The sequence below is a fragment of the Schistocerca gregaria genome, chromosome 9 (assembly GCF_023897955.1).
Source record: "Schistocerca gregaria isolate iqSchGreg1 chromosome 9, iqSchGreg1.2, whole genome shotgun sequence".
Lineage (NCBI taxonomy): Eukaryota > Metazoa > Arthropoda > Insecta > Orthoptera > Acrididae > Schistocerca > Schistocerca gregaria.
In genome coordinates, this window is record NC_064928.1 from 195,396,448 (window position 1) to 195,415,093 (window position 18,646).

The 18,646-nt window shown below is 45.9% G+C and overlaps 1 protein-coding gene across 1 annotated transcript in view; it reads left to right on the plus strand.

Annotated features, from left to right (window-relative positions):
• Window positions 1-18,646, plus strand: part of LOC126292297 (trypsin I-P38-like) — a 77,377-nt gene that overhangs the window by 9,541 nt on the left and 49,190 nt on the right. Inside the window, exon 2 of the mRNA XM_049986221.1 lies at window positions 8,648-8,849. Within this exon, the coding sequence (XP_049842178.1) occupies window positions 8,648-8,849 (202 nt within the window). The remainder of the gene's footprint in view (window positions 1-8,647; window positions 8,850-18,646) is intronic.

Genomic DNA, 18,646 nt, shown 5'->3' on the forward strand with positions numbered 1-18,646 from the left:
AGCGCCACCTGAAGTCAAAGACATGCTCTATGAAGACCTGCGGAAATGCCTGGAGAATGTTCGTGGACCAGATAAACTCATGTTACTGGGAGACTTTAATGCCAGGGTTGGGAATAAACGGAATAACTGGACCGACTGCATTGGCCCATACGGCATTGGAAATATGAATGAGAACAGTCAGCGACTGCTGGAACTTTGCACCTCTCTTTCTCTCTGAATCACTCTTTAGTTATGACCAAATCACGGTTCACACAAAAGAAGATTCCCTCAGCTGAGAGTGTTTGTCGAAGAGTGAACATCAACACCAAAGCCATTCAAGATGATGCACTATACAAAAATTTCAGTGAAGAAATTGAGATGAAACTGAATCCTGAGCAATTTCTAACTCCACAAGGCGCCGAATATATGTGGCAACTAGCTAAAGAAAATATTATGCAGACAGCCATCGGAACATTTGGAAAGCAGGGTAGTCACTCAAAGTGACTGGTTTACTGAATGTGGAAAGCCGGCCGCGGTGGTCTCGCGGTTCTAGGCGCGCAGTCCGGAACCGTGCGACTGCTACGGCAGCAGGTTCGAATCCTGCCTCGGGCATGGATGTGTGTGATGTCCTTAGGTTAGTTAGGTTTAAGTAGTTCTAAGTTCTAGGGGACTAATGACCACAGCAGTTGAGTCCCATAGTGCTCAGAGCCATTTGAACCATTTGAATGTGAAAATGAGTTGCGTCCATATATAGACAAGAAACGTAATGCTCATATACAGGTTAAGAATAATCCTAAAGACCAACGAGCAATAGCTGAATACCAGGCCTGCAAAGCAGATCTGCTACGAGTTTCTCGCCATTGCGCAAATAGATATTGGACCAACCTTTGCAAAACTATTCAGACCTGCCGAGACAAAGGAGATTATAGTGGCATGTATCAAGGCATCATAAAGGTCATTGGACCAACAAGCAGGACGTTCGCTGCAATAAAAGATCTAAATGGAGACCCAATCAATAATAAAAAGCAGCAGCTAGTTGGATGGGTGCAGCACTATGCTAAACAATACTCAGAAGAGGTCAACATTTCTTCAGAAGCTTTGGGTACTTTACCAACTTACCCAATTATGTCTGAGCTCGATGATACTCACACTGTTGACGAATTAAACCTAGCACTTAAAAGTCTAAAGCTAGGCAAGAGTACAGGCCGTGATAACTTACCAGCAGAAATCATCAAACTTGACAGTGTTTTACCGATATTGTATCAAATCTTACTGCAGTGCTGGGAAGAAGGCACAGTACCTCAAGACATGAGAGATGCAAACATAGTAACAATGTACACTCCTGGAAATTGAAATAAGAACACCGTGAATTCATTGTCCCAGGAAGGGGAAACTTTATTGACACATTCCTGGGGTCAGATACATCACATGATCACACTGACAGAACCACAGGCACATAGACACAGGCAACAGAGCATGCACAATGTCGGCACTAGTACAGTGTATATCCACCTTTCGCAGCAATGCAGGCTGCTATTCTCCCATGGAGACGATCGTAGAGATGCTGGATGTAGTCCTGTGGAACGGCTTGCCATGCCATTTCCACCTGGCGCCTCAGTTGGACCAGCGTTCGTGCTGGACGTGAGACGACGCTTCATCCAGTCCCAAACATGCTCAATGGGGGACAGATCCGGAGATCTTGCTGGCCAGGGTAGTTGACTTACACCTTCTAGAGCACGTTGGGTGGCACGGGATACATGCGGACGTGCATTGTCCTGTTGGAACAGCAAGTTACCTTGCCGGTCTAGGAATGGTAGAACGGTAGGTTCGATGACGGTTTGGATGTACCGTGCACTATTCAGTGTCCCGTCGACGATCACCAGAGGTGTACGGCCAGTGTAGGAGATCGCTCCCCACACCATGATGCCGGGTGTTGGCCCTGTGTGCCTTGGCCGTATGCAGTCCTGATTGTGGCGCTCACCTGCACGGCGCCAAACACGCATACGACCATCATTGGCACCAAGACAGAAGCGACTCTCATCGCTGAAGACGACACGTCTCCATTCGTCCCTCCACTCACGCCTGTCGCGACACCACTGGAGGCAGGCTGCACGATGTTGGGGCGTGAGCGGAAGACGGCCTAACGGTGTGCGGGACCGTAGCCCAGCTTCATGGAGACGGTTGCGAATGGTCCTCGCCGATACCCCAGGAGCAACAGTGTCCCTAATTTGCTGGGAAGCGGCGGTGCGGTCCCCTACGGCACTGCGTAGGATCCTACGGTCTTGGTGTGCATCCGTGCGTCGCTGCGGTCCGGTCCCAGGTCGACGGGCACGTGCACCTTCCGCCGACCACTGGCGACAACAGCGATGTACTGTGGAGACCTCACGCCCCACGTGTTGAGCAATTCGGCGGTACGTCCACCAGGCCTCACGCATGCCCACTATACGCCCTCGCTCAAAGTCCGTCAACTGCACATACGGTTCACGTCCACGCTGTCGCGGCATGCTACCAGTGTTAAAGACTGCGATGGAGCTCCGTATGACACGTCAAACTGGCTGACACTGACGGCGGCGGTACACAAATGCTGCGCAGCTAGCGCCATTCGACGGCCAACACCGCGGTTCCTGGTTTGTCCACTGTGCCGTGCGTGTGATCATTGCTTGTACAACCCTCTCGCAGTGTCCGGAGCAAGTATGGTGGGTCTGACACACCGGTGTCAATGTGTTCTTTTTTCCATTTCCAGGAGTGTATGAGGGAAAACGCGACAGAGGTAATTGTAACAACTATAGAGGAATATCTCTCTTGAGCGTTGCTGGAAAGGCGTATGCAGTGATAATCCTGAAGAGACTGGAAACCTTGGCTGCTCGGATCTGCCCTGAGTCACAGTGTGGATTTCGAACTGGCAGATCGACAAGTGACATGATATTCACCTTGCACCAACTACAACAGTAGTGCCGCGAACACAGAGTGCCATTATATGTGGCTTTTGTTGACCTCAACAAAGCCTTTGACACCGTCATTAGGGAGGGACTCTACAGCATATTGGAAAAAATTGGATGTCCCCCACATTTGCTGTGTTTAATAAGATCTTTTCACGACAATATGCGTGGCTCTGTAATCTTCGGTGGCAGTACATCTAAACCATTCAGTATGAACTGTGGTGTAAGACAAGACTGTGTGTTGGCACCTACACTTCTTGGAATTTTCCTCTCGGGTCTACTCCAAGTGGTTTTCGAGAATTGCAATGTTGGAGTCCATCTGCATACTAGGGAAGATGGAAGGCTTTTCAATGTCAGTCTTCTGAAGAGTAAGACAAAGCGCTACGAGGAAGTCGCTTGTGAACTCCTGTATGCTGGTGATGTTGCAATTGTTGCGAACTCCGCAGAAGAACTGCAAGAGCTAGAATCAAGGTTTAGTCACGCATGCCACCTATTCTCGACGAGTGTAAACAGCAGTAAGACCGTAATTATGGTTCAGGGTGCTAACACAAAGCCGAATATCACACTAGATGGCACTACTCTGCAAGTCGTAGATAACTTCTGCTATCTTGGATCTACTATAGAATCAAAGATGTCTGTTGACAAGGAAATTGATGCTCACATTGGAAGAGCTGCGACAACTTTTGGCAGACTCTCTACACGTGTTTGGAGAAACAACAAACTCTCTTTGACCACCAAAATTCTTCTATGTCATACTTGCGTCCTCAGCATCCTTTTGTATGCGTCGGAAACATGGACTACCTGAGCCAGACAAGAACGTCGCCTTAAAGCTTTCCACATGCGGTGCCTGAGATCCATCCTCGGAGTAACGTGGAAGGACCGAGTGACCAACGAAGCAGTGCTATCTAAAACTAATTGCAACGGTATTTTAGCTGTCTTGAAGCAGAGACGACTCCGCTGGCTGGGACACGTCCGCCATATGGATCCTGACAGATTACCACGTGAGGTGATGCTTGGAGAGATCTCTATAGCCAAAAGACCTGCAGGACGTCCTGTATTGAGGTCCAAGGACTCCTGTAAACGAGATACGGATAGCTTTGGAATCGACACAAACAGATGGGAGGCACGGGCTGGCATCAGACCAGAGTGGCGTGATGATATATCATCGGGAATGTCGAAGCATGATTAAGGCTTGTTAGACAGATTACGGCAGAAAAAGCTTCGGAATGCTACCACTGCTCCTGCATCAGCAGCCACATAAACTAGTGACAATTGCGGCAAGGGATGCCGTGCTGCCATTGGCTTGACAAGTCATATGAAAAAATGCAACCCATAAACACACAGAGCCTGCAACAATCATCTACCAAGATGTCGTGGCCAATATATAGGGATGTCAGACACTCACCTCTGTAGCAAACATTATATGTGGTTAGACTGTCAACCAAAACACGGATTTAGTTAGTGCTGTGTGCTGTCGTCCAGTGGAACATGCGTAAACGGTAACTAAAAATAAGATCATAACGACGGATACAGGAAAAGAGTATCTGCGAATGATTATGTTGTAGGGACAACTGGTAGAGCGTGAGCTCGTCGTGCCAAAGGCCCTCTGTTACATGGGAGAACATTTTCCTGACATATAAAAGGACTTTTCGGAGTTTGCAGCAATATTCTTTTGGCAATCTGCTTTCGCTTCGTTAGCTGAAAGTAGCAAATCTACAGAGTACATTTGTGTAGATGGGTGTGGTGCTCTGTTGGACATGTGCGACAGAACAGACACGACTCGTGATGAAGCAGCTAGTGCATTTGAGTTTGACGGAATAAACATAAACAACGGAGCAGTAGAATAAAGAAACAACTGCATCACACGTCTATATAGTAGTTTGACTTGCCGGGCAGCGGTCCTAGGCGCTATAGTCTGGAACCGCGCGACCACTACGGTCGCAGGTTCGAATCCTGCCTCAGGCATGGGTGTGTGTGATGTCCTTAGGTTAGTTAGGTTTAAGTAGTTCAAGTTCTAGGGGACTGATGACCTCTGACGTTAAGTCCCATAGTGCACAGAGCCATTTGAACCATAGTTTGACGCGTAATACAGTAAAAGAAAAAAATATCATTGGGATTTGAATCTAGGACTCTGGGTACGACGCTCTAACACTCTACAAACTTCCCCACGGAAGCAATACGTATTAGCTTCTCATAGTTATGCTTTTCCTGTGATCCGTATTTCTGGAATTACGAGGATCATTCAACAATTAAAGAGACAAATTGGTCTAGAGAAAAGAGCGTTTATTTTTACAAAACAATACTTTTTCTACTTTCCAGCATAAACCCCTTGAACATTTACGCACTTGTTTCAACAGACGACGAGCTTTGTTACTCCGGCTGCAAAGATCTCTCTATCTTGATGTTTGAACCAATTTCCCATTAACTTTTTCACGTCCGCAGGCCTCTTGCTACATAATGCCTGCTTCTGTGCACGAAACAAATGTAAATCACTAGATGCTAAACCAGTATTGTAAGGGGGATGAGGCAGTACTTCCCAGCCCATCTTGTCGATGGTTCCACGGGTTAGTTGAGCAATATGAGGACATGCGTTGTCTTGCTGGAGATCACACCGCCCCTCTGAGATCCACGACGTCTCTCTCTCATTGCTGGTTTCACCTTGTTTAATAGCAAATCCGAGTAATATTGGCTGTTCATTGTACACTGCTCTTCGAGATAATCTCAAAAAACTGTACCTTCAGCATCCCAAAACCCCGTCAACATGACTTTTCTTGCTGATACTTGGGTTTTGAATATTTTCTTGGCAGGTGAGTTGCTGTGCTTCCATTCCATGCTTTGTGTTTTTGATTCTGGTTCATAATAGTGAACCCAAGTTTCATCACAAGTCAAAATTTTGTTGAGGAAGTGCTCACCTTCTCTTTCATAAACGTTCCTTTAGTTTTGTGCACACTCTCATCCTTTTCTCCTTGTGTAGCCGTGTCAACTCCATAGGGACCCATCTTGCTCAAGTTTTGCGGTACTTCAAATTGTTACAGATAATTTTATGAACTGTACTAGTACTAACTTGAAGCTTATCAACTAATATTTCCACAGACACACGGCGGTCAACACGGATAATGTCATTTATTTGAGTTTCAAGTGAGTGAGTTGAAACTGCAGCTGATGGGCCAGTACGATGTTCGTCGGTCACAGAATCGCGGCCGTTTTTGAACTGCGCTACCCACTTGCAAAAATTTGCACGATTCATACAACCTTCACCATAGACTTAAGACATTCTACAGTATATATTCACTTGTTTCTCGCCTTCAGCAAGTAAAAAACGAATAACAGAGCGTTGTTCAACTAACGTTGACGTTTCAAGCGGACTCGCTATCTTGAAATGTATTTTTGAGGTTATAAACAAAACAATGTCGATACATCAGCTGAGCAGGGCTCATCCCAGTAATGCCAACTTAAAGCCATAAAAGTACGAAGCTTGCCCTACTAACAGTTTTTTCTCGACCAATTTGTCTCTTTAATTATTGAATGACCCTCATACTTTTTATTAACGTTTACGCCCATTATGCAGAATGACAGCACACAGTAAGAACTAAATCGGAGTTTTCGTTGATACTCTATCGACATACAACGTTCGGTACCGATCAGAGTGTTTGACGTCTGGAGGTTTGGGTGTTAAGCCATCCCTTCGGCAGCAAAAGTGACTCTGTGCGCTGCTGGACCATAGGCGTAACGTCTCGCAATGCTTGTTATGGAGTGATTACCACTGATTGCCGCAATCGCTAGTGTGTGGAAAGGCCTTGCCTCCTATGAATGTGATGCTCTGTTGTCTCGGAGGTCGACGGTTTCGGACCAGAGGTTCCTTCTGCAGTTTGGTTTTCTCCTTGAACTCTTTAAAGTCTACGATGTTTTTCGACATACAGGAGAAAAATAAACTGCAAATAGACACCTGTGTCCGAAATCGTCATCCCCCAAGGAAACAGAGCACCACATTACAGAGGACAATGCCTGTCTAAGCTAACTCCATCTTCTCCAGTGGCGATCGTTGCAATCAGACGCGATCACTGAATAACAAACAACATTGTGAGACAGTCCGCCTACGGTGCGTCAGCGTACGTAGGTGGTTTGAAAAGTTTTCGGAATCACCACTAGAGGTCAGCGCTAGCGCAACGAGTTGTTCACGTGATATTCATTGGACTGTTGCCTGTAAACACGTGCCACGTCAGTGCTCTTGGAAGAGAGCTGTGGCGGCGGTGTGGTTCTGTTGTTGACTCGTAGTGATTTGCGAAGAGGGAAAAAAAATCGAGATCCGAGCAGTGATTAAGTACCTCGTAAAGAAAGGTTTGAAATCAAAGGACATTCACGCCGATTTCCAGAATACACTGGGGGACTCTGCTCCTTCATATTCAGCTGCTGCCAAGTACAGAAATGAATTTAAATTCGGTCGGGGGAGCTTAGATGGTGATCCGCGCAGTGGTCGGCCAAGATGAGTCACTAACTCCAGAAATCAGTGCAGAAGTACACAAAATGGTCATGGAGGATCACCAATTGAAAGTGGGTGAAATTGCTCACGCTTGCCATATGTCATCTGAAAGGGTATATCACATTTTAACTGAAGAATTAGAAATGTAAAAAAATTATTTGCAGGAGGGGTGCCGCGACTCTGGATCAAAAACGCATGAGAATGGACATATCGGGACAATGTTTGGCCTGTTTTAGGAGAAACGAACTGGATTTTTTGCGCCGGTTTCTTACCACAGATGAAACTTGGGTGCACTACTGTACCCCAGAGACAAAAACAACAGTCAAGGCAGTGGAAACAGGCTGATTACCCGGCAGCAAAGAAAGAAAAGACAAGTCCTTAGGGGGCAAAGGTCATGGCATCAGTATTCTGGGATGTGAAGGGGATCCTGTTTGTTGATTGTCTCCTCACTGGGCAAACAATTACTGGAGAATACTATGCTAACCTCCTGGACAAACTGCAACAAAAGATACGCAAAATAGGCCAGGTTTGGCAAGGAGGAAAGTCATCTTTCATCAAGACAATGCGCTCCCGTACGCAAGTGCCATCACCATGGCAAAATTACACGAACTAAGGAATTAATTGTTGCCACACTCGCCTTATTCACCCGATATGGCTCCGTCAGACTTCCATCTCTTCCCAAAACTGAAAATTTTTCTTGGTGGACGAAGATTCACTTCAAAGAAATGATAACCGGAGTTGTAACTATTTTTCAGGCCTGGAGGAAACTAATTTTCGAGATGGGATCAAGGCACTGGAACATAGTTGGACCAAGTGCATTAATCTACAAGGAAACTATATTAAAAAATAAAAAAAGCTTCAGTCATGTAAGTACTTTTTTCTATTCTGTTCCGAGAAGTTTTCAAACGAACCTTGTACGAAGTCATGTTTGCTTCCAAAGTGATGACCTAATGGAATTCGCTAGTTTCTATAACTTCGAAGCTCTGTTGCGCCGTTGTATGACGTTTCTGAACAGGCCTTCCTATTTTCGATTTGTTCCTGAAGACGCCCTCTACAACCTCTCATAGTTTGTCGCAACGTTTCTGAGACACCCTGCCTACAGTGGAGGTTTGATAACGTGAGATGTGTTTATTTGCCACTAAAGAAAGGAACATCAAGTGTTACATGGGCAACAAAACCTTCCATTTTCATGGAATGACTCTTTACCACCGTAACGTTGCTTTCTCATAATACTTTTCCTTTTCCACAGGTGTTATTTTCGGCGGCGACATAGACTTTTCAACCGACAGAGTCTTCACAAAGTACAACATCCAGATCCGACTTCTCCAAGAAGCCTATCAGTACGTTGTGAACGACACCTACACTAATGACATCGTGTTGTTTAAACCTTTCAGAGGTTTCACCTTAGAAAGGGGATTCGTCGAAACCATTCCTTTGACGGATGAGAGAACGTGAGTAATGACGACATTTGTTTTCACAGTAGATGGATTGTTGCTAAACTGAAGAATACGATACAGCTATCGGTTCTTGACTTTGCAGACAACATTAACATAAGTCAATTAAATTTCGGGCATGTAGCCGCGCAAATAGAATTTAGTCCACTGATATTTCGGCCCTGTATCGTCCGGCCATCCTCAGAGTGAGTCAGAAGACAAGACAAGACAAGATGCCAACTGCGGCCTTTGCTCCACCGCGGTGGACATGCCGTATATCGGAAGCCAACACACACAAATCTATACCTACATGGCAATACCTGCCATCATCCTTCGATGGTCACAGGTGTCCTTAAGACCTTAGTGCATAGGACGCACTGTACATCCGATAAAGATAATTTGCAAGAAGAGCTCGTATACCTCAAGAGCATTTTTAGAGCGAATGGATTTTCTCCGCAACAAATTCGTAGAGCATTCAATGCAAAACCTAGAATGCAGGTATGTGATGGGCAAGAAGACAGTAATTCCTTCACATCAAGTGCGTTTTTGCCCTATGTGGGCACTCTTCCTTCGAAGATAGGCCGTATTCTCGTGGAACACGATGTTAAGGTGATCTTCCGGCCTCCCACAAAGACTGCAACTTTACTCGGCTCTGTAAAGGAAATTTATTGCTTCAAAAAGGCGATTCCTTGCGGAAATTGTGAGAAATCGTACATAGGTCTGTAAGAGGTCTATGACTAAGGAATTTGTTTCTAGCGAACTCGAGCAGATGTAATTTCGATGGATTGCTCACGCGCTGCCTGCGATATGTAAGCTATAAGAGAATCTCAGACCAGAGAGCAGTGTTGTCAGCAGTAGGAACTGTAGCAGTAGGACTAAGTTGTAGCTAGCGGTCTGGTGTATGGATTTGGTTAGGACGGTCGTGTGGAGCGATGGCGGTGCCTGAGCGATGTACACTCCTGGAAATGGAAAAAAAGAACACATTGACACCGGTGTGTCAGACCCACCATACTTGCTCAAACACTGCGAGAGGGCTGCACAAGCAATGATCACACGCACGGCACAGCGGACACACCAGGAACCGCGGTGTTGGCCGTCGAATGGCGCTAGCTGCACAGCATTTGTGCACCGCCGCCGTCAGTGTCAGCCAGTTTGCCGTCGTATACGGAGCTCCATCGCAGTCTTTAACACTGGTAGCATGCCGCGACAGCGTGGACGTGAACCGTATGTACAGTTGACGGACTTTGAGCGAGGGCGTATAGTGGGCATGCGGGAGGCCGGGTGGACGTACCGCCGAATTGCTCAACACGTGGGGCGTGAGGTCTCCACAGTACATCGATGTTGTCGCCAGTGGTCGGCGGAAGGTGCACGTGCCCGTCGACCTGGGACTGGACCGCAGCGACGCACGGATGCACGCCAAGACCGTAGGATCCTACGCAGTGCCGTAGGGGACCGCACCGCCACTTCCCAGCAAATTAGGGACACTGTTGCTCCTGGGGTATCGGCGAGGACCATTCGCAACCGTCTCCATGAAGCTGGGCTACGGCCCCGCACACCGTTAGGCCGTCTTCCGCTCACGCCCCAACATCGTGCAGCCCGCCTCCAGTGGTGTCGCGACAGGCGTGAATGGAGGGACGAATGGAGACGTGTCGTCTTCAGCGATGAGAGTTGCTTCTGCCTTGGTGCCAATGATGGTCGTATGCGTGTTTGGCGCCGTGCAGGTGAGCGCCACAATCAGGACTGCATACGACCGAGGAACACAGGGCCAACACTCGGCATCATGGTGTGGGGAGCGATCTCCTACACTGGCCGTACACCTCTGGTGATCGTCGAGGGGACACTGAATAGTGCACGGTACATCCAAACCGTCATCGAACCCATCGTTCTACCATTCCTAGACCGGCAAGGTAACTTGCTGTTCCAACAGGACAATGCACGTCCACATGTATCCCGTGCCACCCAACGTGCTCTAGAAGGTGTGAGTCAACTACCCTGGCCAGCAAGATCTCCAGATCTGTCCCCCATTGAGCATGTTTGGGACTGGATGAAGCGTCGTCTCACGCGGTCTGCACGTCCAGCACGAACGCTGGTCCAACTGAGGCGTCAGGTGGAAATGGCATGGCAAGCCGTTCCACTGGACTACATCCAGCATCTCTACGATCGTCTCCATGGGAGAATAGCAGCCTGCATTGCTGCGAAAGGTGGATATACACTGTACTAGTGCCGACATTGTGTATGCTCTGTTGCCTGTGTCTATGTGCCTGTGGTTCTGTCAGTGTGATCATGTGATGTATCTGACCCCAGGAATGTGTCAATAAAGTTTCCCCTTCCTGGGACAATGAATTCACGGTGTTCTTATTTCAATTTCCAGAAGTGTAGTATAAGGTAAAAGCAGCCTCGCGCATATGTACAATTGTTATATCAAGTCTCATGTAAATGCTTTTAAAATATCTTAATAATAATCTTTTTTATAAAAAATTAACTTTTGACAATCGTTCATCTCAATTTAAAGATTTTATTAATTTCTCCAATCCATGGTAATCACTATTATTGTAAAGAAAAATGAGTTGTTTCTTTTTATACATGACAAATCTATCGGGTAGCATTTCACTGAGCTGTGCCAGAAGAATTTCTTATAGGAGCATATATATATATATATATATATATATATATATATATATATATATATATATATATATATATATATATATATATATATTTTCAATTTATTCAGTAGGGCCATGGCGCAGCACTGCTGACGTCCAAATTTACCAGTTTAGATTCACAGTCAGTTAATTGTTGAAAGGTTATAAGTAAGCCACAATTTTATTGTGCGATTAGTCACATTGTATTACTGGTAGGTTACGGAAAGTTTTCTGTTTGGAGGCCAAGTGCATTTTTTTATAAGAAAGATTATTATTAAGATATTTTTTTAAAACATTTACATGGCACTTGATATAATAATTGTAAATATGCGCGAGGCTGCTTTTACCTTGTAATACAATGTTCAGGCACCGTCATCGCTCCACAAGGCCGGCCCAGCCAACTCGATACACCAAACTGCTCGCAACTACTTACTACAACTGCTACACAGTTCCTACTGCTGGCAACACTGCTCTCTGGTCTGAGATTCTCTTATAGCTTACATATCGCAGGCAGAGCGTGAGCAATCCATCGAAATTACATTTGCTCGAGTGCGCTAGCAACAGATTTCTTAGTCATGGACCTCTTACAGGTCATGAGAGATGTGTGGGGCAACGAAGGTACACACGCTTATCACAGCCAGACAAGTCAGCTGTGGCCGAACATTGTATTGATATAGAGCATTCCATGAATTACAGTGATGTGATGATTTTAACATCCACCTCTTCCTTGTGGGAATCTGTCTATAGGGATTAGATTAGCTAATAATTTAGTAAATAGAGATAATTGTTTTAATTTGTACAAAGCATGGAATCCGGCTCCTGGGGTAATTAAACTGCAGAGAAGTCGTCACGGTGTCACCGCCGACGATCATACATCGATAAGCGAATCGAATGTGTGTACGCCTTCGCCACAGGCGGCGCATGTGTGAGCGTATATCTCTGCCGCCGACCATCATATTTGACCCGCACGCGCAGTACCGCTGCGGTGGAGCATATAAGGCCGCGCTCGGCATCTTCTCGTCAGTCTTGTAACTCGCTCTGAGGTTGGCCGGACTATACACGGACGAAATATAAGTGGAGAAAATCTTTTTTGCGTTGCTGCATGTCTGAAATTTAATGGACTATTCATTACGTCGCGAGAAGTTGAAAATACACGACATTAACAGTAACTTCACACTTCTCGCATACGATGCAATTAGGGTACCTTTAGCGTAGTGCTTTCTAAAAAATTATCCTCAAATATTCAGTGAGATAGTGATAAGGATTCGAATTGGGACACTGCTTTAGCTGTACAGAAAGGTAAAATTGTGCACCTCACAAGAAGAACAAAAACGTAGTACGTTATGACTCCGGTATCAACGAGTCACAACAGAATCCTGTCAACTCATACAACGAGCGGCGGTTGGGCAAAAATATGGAGAAACAGCGCAAAATGCCTGTTTGAACATACACTACTGGCCATTAAAGTTGCTACACCAAGAAGAAACGCAGATAATAAACGGGTATTCATTGGACAAATATACAGGGTGTTACAAAAAGGTACAGCCAAACTTTCAGGAAACATTCCTCACATGCAAATAAAGAAAAGATGTTATGTGGACATGTGTCGGGAAACGCTTAATTTCCATGTTCGAGCTCATTTTAGTTTCGTCAGTAAGTACTGTACTTCCTCGATTCACCGCCAGTTGACCCAATTGAAGGAAGGTAATGTTGACTTCGGTTCTTGTGTTGACATGCGACTCATTGCTCTACAGTACTAGCATCAAGCACATCAGTACGTAGCATCAACAGGTTAGTGTTCATCACGAACGTGGTTTTGCACTCAGTGCAATGTTTACAATTGCGGAGTTGGCAGATGCCCATTTGATGTATGGATTAGGACGGGGCAATAGCTGTGGCGCGGTACGTTTGTATCGAGACAGATTTCCACAACGAAGGTGTTCCGACCGGAAGACGTTCGAAGCAATTGATCGGCGTCTAAGGGAGCACGGAACATTCCAGCCTATGACTCGCGACTGGAGAAGACCTAGAACGACGAGGACACCTCCATGGAGAGTAGTGACTGGCGTATTGTGACGAGCCAGTTGCTCAGCCACTATTGACCAGACGTTTTCCATTGGTGAGAGATCTGGAGAATGTGCTCGCTAGGGCAGCAGTCGAACATTTTCTGTATCCAGAAAGGCACGTGCAGAACGTGCAACATGCGGTTGTGCATTATCCTCCTGAAATGTAGGGTTTCGCAGGGATCGAATGAAGGGTAGAGCCACGGGTAGTAACACATCTGAAATGTAACGTCCACTGTTGAAAGTACCGTCAGTGCGAACGAGAGTTGACCGAGACGTACAACCAATGGTACGCCATACTATCACGCCGGGTGATACGCCAGTATGGCGAGGACTAATACACGCCTGCAATGTGCGTTCACTGCGATGTCGCCAAACACGGATGCGACCATCATGATGCTGTAAACAGAACCTGAATTAATCCGAAAAAAATGACGTTTTGTCGTTCATGCACCCAGTTTCGTCGTTGAGTACACCATCGCAGGCGCTCCTGTCTGTGATGCAGCGTCAAGGGTAACCGCATCCATGGTCTCCGAGCTGCTAGTCCATGCTGCAGCAAACGTCGTCAAACTGTACGTGCAGATGATTGTTGTCTTGCAAACGTCCCCATCTGTTGTCTCAGAGACCGAGACGTGACTGCACTATCCCTTACAGCCATGGGGATAAGATGCCTGTTATCTCGACTGCTAGTGATACGAGGCCTTTGGGATCCAGAACGGCGTTCCGTATTACCCTCCTGAACCCACCGATTCCATATTCTGCTAACAGTCATTGGAACTCGACCAACGCGAGCAGCAATGTCGCGATACGATAAACCGCTATCGCGATAGGCTACAGTCCGACCTTTATCAAAGTCGGAAACGTGATGCCACGGATTTCTCCTCCTCACACGAGGCATCACAGCAACGTTTCACCAGGCAACGCCGGTCAACTGCTGTTTCTGTTGGAAACTCTCCTCATGTCTGCACGTTGTAGGTGCCGCCACCGGCGCCAACCTTGTGTGAATGCTCTGAAAATCTAATCCTCTTCATATCACAGCATCTTCTTCCTGTAGGGTAAATTTCGCGTCTGTAACACGTCACCTTCATAGTGTAGCAATTTTCGTGGCCAGTAGTGTAAAAGCAGATGACAGCCAAGCCTAGAGGCGACGCTATTGTATTTTACCACCAACGACATCTGTGCAATGTTCTTACTATGTTGCAAGCGTCAGTCATGGTTATAGCAGTGTTCTGTGTACACGTTGAAACTAAGTGCATTCGAGGGTGCGCAAATTGTTGGTGGTCGGACGGTGGGTGCCTCACTAACCAAGGTAGTAGAAGTGTATGGTGTTTCTAGAGGCACCACGTTGAAGGGTTGTACCGCCTACAGGGAAAGCGGAAATACATCCTGCAAGTCACAACGCGGATGAAAGTCTGTTTTTGGGTGATCTTGACGGATGGTCATTGAACTGGATTGCGACGAAAAATAAGAGGACGACAACTGCAAAAGTCACTGCAGAACTGGATGTCGCACTCGCGAAACCTGTCAGCATCAAAACGAACAGAGCTTCATAAACAGCTAATTGCAGGGCGAGTTGGAATTCCAGAACCACTCATCAGGGATACAAATGACCGTAACAGGGAAAAGCGGTGCCGAAGTCGAGTATTGTTTCACGCTGTTTCCAACTTTTGGCCCAATTTACGTCCAAAGACGACTTGGAAAGCGATATCGTGGTATTCTGTGGGCCCCATGGTTACTATGCAAGGTCTGATTACTGCTACAGTTTGTGAGACCATTTTTTCTGATCATACCCATCCCATGATACATTGCTTGTTCCCAGTTGTGGTGCTAAGTGATATGTCTGCGTAAGCAGAAGAAACTGACGATCAAATCCCCCAAAACAATTTATTGGACTGTTTAATTAACTAAAACAAATTCTGCAAGTATAAAACCAACACAAAACAGTGATCCGTCTTCGAATCAACTACATACAAGACTAACAAGGGAACCTCCCCATCGCAAACCCCTCAGATTTAGTTATAAGTTGGCACAGTGGATAGGCCTTGAAAAACTGAACACAAATCGATCGAGAAAACAGGAAGAAGTTGTGTGGAAGTATGAAGTAATAGGCAAAATATACAAACTGAATAGTCCATGGACAAGATATGCAATATCAGGGATAGTCTGACATCAGGAGCGCTGTGGTGACGTGGTTAGGATGAGCAGCTACGAAAGGAGAGGTCCTTGGTTCAAGTCTTCCCTCGAGTGAAAAGTTTACTTTCTTTATTTTCGCAAAGTTATGATCTGTCCGTTCGTTCATTGACGTCTCTGTTCACTGTAATAAGTTTAGTGTCTGTGTTTTGCTACCGCACCGCAAAACCGTGCGATTAGTAGAAGAAAGGACGCGCCTCTCCAATGGGAACCGAAACCATTTGATCGCAAGGTCATAGGTCAACCGATTCCTCCCCAGGAAAACACGTCTGATATATTCTATACGACACTGGTGACGGCATGTGCGTCACATAATAGGAATATGTTGTCGACCCAACTAACTTGTACACTGGGCGAATGGGTAAAAAGATTCTTGTACCTTGCCCGATTTAGGATCTCTTGTGGATGTGATAATCACTCCGAAAAAAGTGATTAAAACATAAGAGTTTGACACATAAACCGAAAATACAAAATTTAACTTTTTACACGAAGGAAGACTTGAACCAAGGACCTCTCGTTCAGCAGATGCTCACGCTAACGACGGGACCACGGCGCTCCTGACCTCAGAGTGTCCTTGATGTTGCCTACCTTGCGCATCAACTGCTCAGTTTGTATATTTTACTTACTTTTTCATAGTTCCACACAACTTCTTCCTGTTTTCTCGATTGATCTGTGTTCAGTTTTTCGAGGCCCATCCATTGTGCCAACTAATAACTAAATCTGAGGGGGGTGCGATGGGGAGGTTCCCTTTCTAAACATTCATGGTGGTGTGTGTTTCTTCTATATCGTGTCTCCCTACCACTTTCGCGCAACGACGCTCTGAGCGTGTTTTTTAGGGAATTAACTAGTTTGAACCTAGGACCTGTTGCTGGTAAGGAGACGCCAGACCACACATGACATGTAGAATTCAGAAGAGTTCAGTGAGACTAGCGATGATATAACCAAATACTAAATGATCTCAGCGTCAGCTTCACTGCACTCCCTGTAAAAGAATCTTAATACTAACTAAATTTAGTGGAAAGGGTTCAAGGCTTTCCTATTTTTAGTTAGCTGGTAAAATAACGTCGAAAAATCAGTTAAATTTACCATTGGAAGTTTTATTCTACTCACAAAACATTGTTTATAAATTGCACTATTGATAAAAGGAAATGTTTTAATACAGGATGGTAAAAACCAACTGCGTTCAACAGAAATGTGAACGAATATTCCCTGAATGGGTTTCCAAGTTCTACAATCGATCGAAGGATGACCTATGCCATATCACATCTATAATCTAGGTTTAATTTAAGATTCACAAAAGAGAAAGCTATCAAAATGGTCTACTGTGACCCTCAATTATCTTTAATTACTTATTTAACTTGTCTTAAATTACAGTGGCTGACGTGGCTTCTCAATAACTATATAAAAGAAAAATCATCGCGTTTCAGATCTGTTCTTCAAATGGCAAATGTGAAAACCATGAGTTTTAATTAACGATCGATACTAGTATTACAAAAAAAAGGGGGTGAAACAGATGAGACTTCTGCAGTTCTGAGTGAAGCCTTATGTGCTCAAAAATGCGGCATCGCGTGCGTTCATTACCTTGTCGGTGTTTAAGCAGCGTCAGGGCGGCAGCGGCCGGCGCAGCAGCCATCCAGCTCGCCGTCTCGGAACCAACTCTCCTCTTAACTTCTCCTTACTACAATTTACCGAAGTTAGTTTAAAAAAACTATCTGGCTATGTTTTCATCTGACCAATCAGGGTCTCAATGTTAACCTTAAGCTCCGCCTACAAAAATTCTGTCTATCCAAAGAGAAACGTTATACTTTTCGTGGTGGGGCAATGTTTTTTAAAGTTTGCAACGTAAGAGAGACGCTAAAAAGTCTCACGCTAAAACTTGCGGGTGGTAGTGGCCCTTTTTGTGTTATCGTAAGACCTATACTGCTTTTCTGGAGGGCTCTAGCTTTTAACATGGGCTGGGGGTTGTCCTTGACGTACCTGAGACGCGAAAAAGTCTCACGCTAAAACGTGCGGGTGGTAGTTGTACAGGTAGGCTGGCCCGTCCGTCCCTTATCGTAGGGCCTTCTAGCTCAACACGGTTCTGCTCTCGGCTTCTGTCCTCGTTTCTCCCCTCGGAACTGCGTCTGCCTCACGGTGGGAAGGTACGACATGCATTTAGGCATTCTTGTGTTAGTCTGTGGTATTCCATTTGCTCACTCGTTACTCGTATTACTTTGGTTAATTTAATGTCACGATTTATTCGGAGCTATGTGACATACTAGTAGATTTGCTTATTATGTCAGGGTTTTCATGGAAGGTGTTGGATTTACCTGACACCTTACACCTTGTAAGATAGAAAACAACTGAAATAATTTCCTAGTAGTCTCCGTCAGAGACTTCTCCGATATACCAAGCCTAATCCAGAGATCAGCGAGGAGATCCAAGCCGGGCTGCCGGGGCGGCAGCTATTCAAGTCTGCTGGCGGTCGATGAACTGCCGATGTGTGGTCGAGCGCCGGCCTTTATAGCGCTTCGGCGGATGAGTACCTCGTTACTATCTCCCATCACGTGGTTTGACCTGTGAAAACAGTTCCGGGACCTGCAGCGACCTCTTCCTTATGTTTATGTAGGCCGGTAATGGCCTCTGGTGGCCGCTGGTGTCTTTGCTGTGGTGTTGTTGTTATGGTTGTTGCTGTGGCCGTTCATCAATTTTGCCTGTCGGTTGTGTAGCGCTTCGGTGTGCCTGCGAGGCGGGCAACCCGCGGCTGCAGGCTGTCAGTTTGGTTGCCGATACTGTAGGCGCTGTGATGTATGGTGGAGAAAGCCACAGCATTACGTTTCCAAGACAAGATGGCCCTGTTCACACAGCTTGCATCACGCTGGACTAATTTTGCTAGTACGAGTATGAACTGTCGCACCTGCCTTGACAACCACAGTCA